Here is a 7,491-nt window from a genome sequence, read left to right on the forward strand (position 1 = left end):
TATATATATATATACATACATATATAAACTTAGTGTTAACAAAAGTCAGGATATGTGGCATTCAGTTATTCCATAAGTGAAAAATGCATTAAATACTACAAAATGTACACGTAGGACATACATACACACACACACACACACACACACACACACACACACACACACACATATATCGTTGTCTGAAATATCTATGAGTTGGAAAAAGCAGGCACTTATATATTGGTTTATAGTGTGGGTACATTAGTATTATTAATGAAATACAATAATATCCCCCATAATAGTCCGATAATAGCCATATTAGCAATTGGTTGCATACCAAATGCTGACGGTCAGCCCTGGCTGTCATCAAAAATTACTGTGAGCAATAAAGCCCATTCCATGTTATTCCTTCGAGACATTTTTGATGATTGCTAGGGGTCGATTGTCAACTTTTATTTTATTATTATTATTATTAATAATAATAATAATAATAATAATAATAATAGTCCTTTGTACTAATAGGCACAAGGCCTGAAATTTTGGGGAGGGGTATATAGTCGATTACATCGACTCCCAGAGCTCAGTTGCTACTTGTATCATTGACACTGAAAGGCTGAAAGACAAAGTTGGCATCAGTAGAATTTGAACTCAAGACATGAAGACGACTGAAAAGTTACTAAGAATTTTGTCCAGCATGCTAACAATTCTGCCATGCGTGTGTGAACTCACAAGAAAGACATTTAGAGTAAGTAGGTATATTTTTAAAATATTTTTTATCTTTTGTTTGTGACTTGTTTGAGTCATGTGACTGTGGTCATGGAGGGGCACTGCCTTGAAGAGGTTTTTAATCGAACAAATGAACTCTAGAATTTTTTTTTTTTTTTTTTTTTTAGCCTCGAACTTCTGCTGAACTGCTTAGTCAGAGGGGTGTGTACACACCATCACCAGTTGTCAAGCAGAGATGGAGGACAACACACACACACACACACACACATATATATATGACAGGCTTCTTTCAGTTTCTGTCTACCAAATCCACTCACAAAGCTTTTGTTGGCCCGAGGTTATAGAAGACACTAGTCCAATGTGCCACTCAGTGGGACTGAACCCTGAAACATGTGATTGAGAAGCAAGCTTCTTAAAACACAGCTATGCCTATTTAACTACTAACCATAAATAACTATAATTTGAATTACATAAACCTCAAAAGTTTTTTAAAATATATCTACAATAACACTGGAAAATCTTGTGACATTTTTATTGTTCTATTCTTTCTTTTTTTGTCTGTTTTCACTGGTCATATATCTCCTTAATTAATGAATTAATTAATTATATAAACAAATATAAATTAGGAAACACAAAATAAATTGATTTCAATGGAAATCTATAACACTGTTGAAATTCTTACCTTTACTTTTTCTGTATTGTTCTCGGTCATTTTTCACTCTACCAACAAAGTAAAGTGATTTTGGATGTCGATCATTAATTGTTGGTAATAATTAGACTGAACGAGATATTTGATCTTGTTTGTTGTTGAAATATTTGTAACGAATTAAAGTTTATCAGAAAACAAAAAATCAAACATTGACCTCTCTCATTTCAGATAAAATATTCAATAAGATATTTTGAATGGATAAATATGTGTGTTTATACTGGTGTGTGTATATGTGTGGATGCACAAACACATACACACATACACATAAATAACGTAGATGTATATTTATAGTGTGTGTGTTAAAAGTATCAAAGGTCTTTGCAAGCCATAAGCTCATAAGGCCAGTCTCCCGGATTCTGCAGTGTATGTATTTCCCATTGGACAGGACGCTTGTCCATCACAAGATGACTCATGGTTGTCAGCTAAGTGGACTGGAGCAACATGAAACAAAGTATTTTGCTCAAGAACACAATACATCACTTAGTCCAGGATCTTGAGTACAGCACCCAAACTACTAAGCCACGTGCTTCCACATATGTGTATGTATATACATGCATACATATAATGTGTGTGTGTGTGTGTGTGTGTGTTTTGCACTTCTGCCAGTAGAATGTAAAAAAACACCCAGTACACTCTGTAAAGTGGCTGGCTGTCAAGACCATCCAACCCATGCCATCATGGAAAATGAACATTAAATGATGATGATGATGATGATGATGATGATGATGATGATAACCATGACAACGACAGCAGTGGCAGTGGTGGTGGTGATGATGATGATGATGATATATAGAAGACTAGAAGAGTTGGATTCAGAGAATCTAGCAGCATTCTCAGTAAGCTCCTCGTTTGTAACTGGCTATCACTTTACATAGTCATCAATTACCATGTAGTGTAACATAATATGCCTGTATAACAGAGAATTCAAAAAAATCTAAACATTAAACTTCTCCACAAAGAGTAAATAAAGCATAAAGTCAGATGATGTGAGACCTGTATATAAATTTATTTTTTTCTTAATGACTTCCCAATAATTACAACTGTTTCATAACCTCCATCATGTAGTATTATTGATTTTAGAAGGCAAAATTATACATATATGTTTACATCAATATATCTGTTCAGTATTATACAATACAAGTGTATATTCATAAAGTGATGCAAATAAAGTAAGCTAACTCGTCAGATCACCTGAACATCATCATCATGGTTATATCGACAATTCAATGAGTTGGATAACAAACATGCCTGGCATGCTTGCATGGAATACCAGAAACGACACCATATGGATGATTCTTTTATTTACAAAGATAATACAACAAGTCAAGCCATTTTGAGAAAACTGCACATGCTTTCATGGCAGACTACGAATAAAGAATACCATCAAGAAGCCATTATTTTACAATAAGTGAATGGACACACATGTAGATGAGGAAAATACAAACTCACTCACACAAACATAAACATACATACATACATATACATACATACATACATATACATACATACATACATACATACATACATACATACATACATACATGCATGCATACATATACAACAACAGGTTTCATTCAGTTTCCATCAGCCAAATCCACTGATAAAGTTCTTGTTAGCCCAAGGCTTTAGTAGAAGACATTTGTCCAAGGTGCCATAGTTGAGATGAGAACTTCTTAACCATACAGCCATGCCTGTACCTAGCCATACTCTAATAATGAGATAAATTCATAACAATAAGATAGATTTTCCATTACTTACAATGCAGAAGGGCCCTAATAAATTCCTTGACAACCTGGAAGCAAAAATTAACCAGATGGCATGATCATTGGGGATTTCGTCACTAAAGTAGAAGAAGGTCAATGTAAGAATTAGCCAAGTATGATAGGGAAATACAAACCTGAGACACCAAACAAAGGAGAACTAGAACTTCAGCAGTTCTGTGTAACAAATGGTTTTGTAATAATAAACACTTTGATCTGTCGTTTGATAAAAGGACAGGCAAAATGGGTCTCACCCAACAACTAGACCTTATGCAGATAGATTACATTGTTATTCAGGGAATGTGGAAGTTATTCTTAAAATACAGAAAAACATATTACTCAGCCAAGGAAGGTCCTGATCAGTTTCAGCTCCTGACAAAAGGTGTCATCGTCATCACCATCATCTTCATTATATGAAGTCCACATTTCATGCTGGCATAAGTAGGACAGTTTGGTAGAATCCAATCCACCCACAGAATGTATCATATTCCAGTGTCTGCTTTGGTATGGTTTCTACAGTTGGATGTCATTCCTAATAGCAACTGCTTTTTAATCATGTACTCTGTGCTTTTTTCTTCATGCCAACTGTACTAGAGAGGTTACCATGTTGTTTGCAAGATTATGAACCCCAAAGAGTAGGGTACAACTCTATGCCAAGAAATGAAGGGTAAAACAATATGATGTAAATAAAATTGCCACAAGAGCTGTGCTTGGTACAAAAGTCTGAAATATAAATAGAGGTCACACCTTTGTTACAACTGAATGTAGGTGACAGAGATGAAGGGTGTGTGTTTCTTTCAAAGAAGAAATAGACAAAGTAATGAAAGAAACTGTAGGCTTGAATTCTTGAACACCATTAAATACTGATTGACCTACCAAAAGGAATAGAGGCAATGTGTAAACATTGGGGGAAAGCCAGAGCAGAAATATTGAATTACCCATACAATATCATCAAAGCTGGTGACATACAAAGAACTGAAAAAAGCAGTAAAGAAAAGAAAAAGAAATAAAAGTAACTATTTGACTAAATGTAACTAATAGAAGATTACTTCAAGAATGATATTAGTCACAAACTTTTCAAGTCAATCTGAAAGACAGGAGAGAATTTAAAAACATTGAGCAATATAAAAGATAAAGAATGGTGACATACATACAAACACCACCAAGGTACTTCAATGTTGAAAAGATCGTTTTAAGCGACAGCTTAAGAAATTCTCACACAACCTTGAAGCAAAATCAGAAATCCTGAACGGTCCATCTGATGCAGACATCCGGAGAGAAATAACAAAAGAAATTTAAAAAAAAAAAAAGATTGCAATAAACAGAATAAAAAATTACTATTTAACAAGAGAGAGAGACCAAAAAACTATTTGTGGTGTGTAAACTGATAAGGAAGATTTTAGTTTTTGTAGTATATTATCAGTTTAACTTTATGATTGAGTGCAATACCTTTTGTGATTTGCTTTACAAGGTTTTTGATAATATATTCATTTGTTCAATAGTTATTACGCATTTGATTCATAAAATAAATTATATTTGTGGTTTGAGTATTTTTATTTGGTTTATTCTCTGATGCATTCATTATATTTGCGTCTTCTATACCTCAGTCTGCTAGTCAGTTGAAATATCTGTTGCTAATTAACGTTTAGTTTATTCTATGGTTTATTTTATTCTCTGATGCTTTGATTATTCACAAGAATATATTGTTCTTCTGAAGAGTGATTTTTTTACTACTGACATCTTACAGTCATGTGGGCATCCATTGTCTCCATCCATCATGCATACTATGGGATTCTTTCAGTTTCCATCTACCAAATCCACTTACAAGTTTTTAGTTAATCATGCTTTTATAGACATCACTTGCCCAAGGTAACATACAGTGAGACTGAACTTGGAGCCATGTGGTCAAGAGTCAAATTTATTGAACCACACATACACACACACACACATGCACACATAGATGGACAGACAGACGAAGGGGTATACTCTTTATGTTGTATGTCTTGTTTCTCTGTTTGTTTTTTTTCGTTGTTCGCAAAATGTTCGTTTTTCTGTTTTCGTTTTTGTGTTTTTGTTTCTCATTATGTTTAACGTTTTTTTTTTTTTTTACTTCCTGTACCCATATATGTATGTATACATATAGATGTAGGTATGTACATATATGTATGGATATATGCATATATTTATATTATTATATATATATATATATATATATATATATATATATATATATATATATACATAAATACATACATACATACATACATACATACATACATACATACATACATAAAACATCTGTCTATCAATTTGTCTGTTTGTCAAATAGACAGATGTATGTATGTATGTATGTATGTAAGTATGTATGTAAGTATGTATGTATACACATACAAATATATATCATCCCCATCATCATCACTTAATGCCTGTTTTCCATGCTAGCATGAACCAGATATTTTGGCAGGTTCCCACCAGCCACAGAGCTATCAGCTTTAGCATGATTTTTACAGTTTGATACCCTTCCTTGTGCCAACCATTTTAGAGTGTGTACTGGGTATTTTTTTTTTTTCCTTTTCATGACCCTAGTGAGGTTGCCAAGTAGCGTGCAAGTTAAAATAAATAAAGGAAAAAGAAAAAAAGGAAAAAGCCACCTTGAGTGATTGGGAGTGTTGAGGACAGAGAGAGGAGGAAATGGGCGTTATGTCAGGTTTTGAATGCTATAATATAATAGGACAAGCACAGGTGTCTTGTTATGGAGATACAAGGCTACCTCACATTATGTCACAATCATGCAGTCATGGTAGATTTGTTAAGAGTTTTGCTTCCCAAACTCAAACTTTCCAACCACACATACTTGTGACTATGATGTAAGATGTTTTTGTAAGATCCCCTTCAGGCATGAACGGTCATGAGATTGTACCTAGAAAGTTCCCCTCTGAGGCACAAGTTTGGGCAAGGTTGTTTATAGAAGACCAGCAGTTGCCCATGCATACCAGCCTCCCCAGTTCATGCCACCGATGTTATCTAAAGGAAAGGCAAAGGTTGATACAGCTTAGCACCAGTGACATCACAACTCATTTCTGGAGCAACATGAAATAAAGTGTCTTGCTCAAGAGCATAACACACAGCCCTGTCTGGAAATTAAACTCACTACTTCATGATTGTGAGCCCGGCACTCTAACCACTGAGCCATGTGCCTTTTGTAGTGCACAGTGAAATAGGATTATCGAAGTTAAAAAAGTATGTGACTGCAAAATGAAATTCTTCTTCCAACAGGTTAACCCTTTAGCATTTAAACTGACCATATCAGGCCCAAATATTCTATCTGTTTTATATTCAAACTGCCCAGATCAAGCCTCTCATACATCTTCTATAATGTCTTTCCAAAAATAAACAATCACATCATTAAAATTTCAAAGCTATGAGATAATACATAATTAATGAAGTACCAATCTCTCAAAGTAGATGGAACACATGGAAGTGGGAGACCCAGGAAGACATAGGACAAAGTACTGAAGAACGACCTCAGGATGCTGGACCTTTCAGGTGAGATGAGAAAGGATTGAGATGCCTGGTGCCTTGCAGTACTTGAGAAGACCCGTGCTTCATAGCAGAAGTGTTAAGACTGGTCCTCCTGGTGGAGAGGATTGACCTGCGAGAGTCTTGTGCCGGTGCCAGGCAAAAAACACTTGCACTTGTGACACATAGACGCACCTGTGTAGTGCCATGTAAAAGCACCCAGCACACTCTGTAAAGTGGTTGGTGATAGGAAGGGCATCCAGCTGTAGAAACCAAGCCAAAACAGACTGGAGCCTGGCGCAGCTCTCCAGCTTACCAGTTTGGGTCAAACCATCCAACCCATGCCAGCATGGACAATGGACGTTAAATGATGATAATGATGATGATGATGATGATATTTCAAAACAATGTGAATAAATATGTAATCTGATAGCTAAAGAGTTAAGCAATCAATCACTTATAGTATCTCTGTCATGGGTTCATAATTCATTCTATATACCCCGCACTGATATGTAGGAAAAAATAAATAGCAACAGTTAAAAAAGCATTAAAATAAATAGCTTGTCTAACTTCAAATTCTGTTGACTCCACCCAGCTATACACCCAACAGAGGCACGTTTGTATATGTATGAAACTAGGTTCATATAATTGTATATTTGTACTCCTGTCTAGGTTTATAGCACTGTCATGCAGGTTGTATTCAACGTGTGGATGTGTGTGCATATGTGTTTGTTCATGTGTGAGTTTGTATGTATGTACACACGTGTCTGTGTGTATGTGACAGTGTGTATGTGTGTG

General features: G+C 35.1%; 1 protein-coding gene across 6 annotated transcripts in view; it reads right to left on the minus strand.

Annotated features, from left to right (window-relative positions):
* The window catches only part of LOC106867173 (F-BAR domain only protein 2), a 189,726-nt gene that overhangs the window by 134,383 nt on the left and 47,852 nt on the right, over positions 1-7,491 (minus strand). Inside the window, exon 1 of one of the 6 annotated variants that reach the window (XM_052969960.1) lies at positions 1,388-1,538. The exons of the other annotated variants lie outside the window; for them this stretch is intronic. Coding sequence (XP_052825920.1) covers positions 1,388-1,417 — 30 coding nt within the window. The 5' untranslated portion in view covers positions 1,418-1,538. Of the gene's footprint in view, positions 1-1,387; positions 1,539-7,491 lie in introns of those variants that run through there. 6 annotated transcript variants of the gene reach the window in all.

This window comes from Octopus bimaculoides, chromosome 8 (genome assembly GCF_001194135.2).
Source record: "Octopus bimaculoides isolate UCB-OBI-ISO-001 chromosome 8, ASM119413v2, whole genome shotgun sequence".
Classification (NCBI taxonomy): domain Eukaryota; kingdom Metazoa; phylum Mollusca; class Cephalopoda; order Octopoda; family Octopodidae; genus Octopus; species Octopus bimaculoides.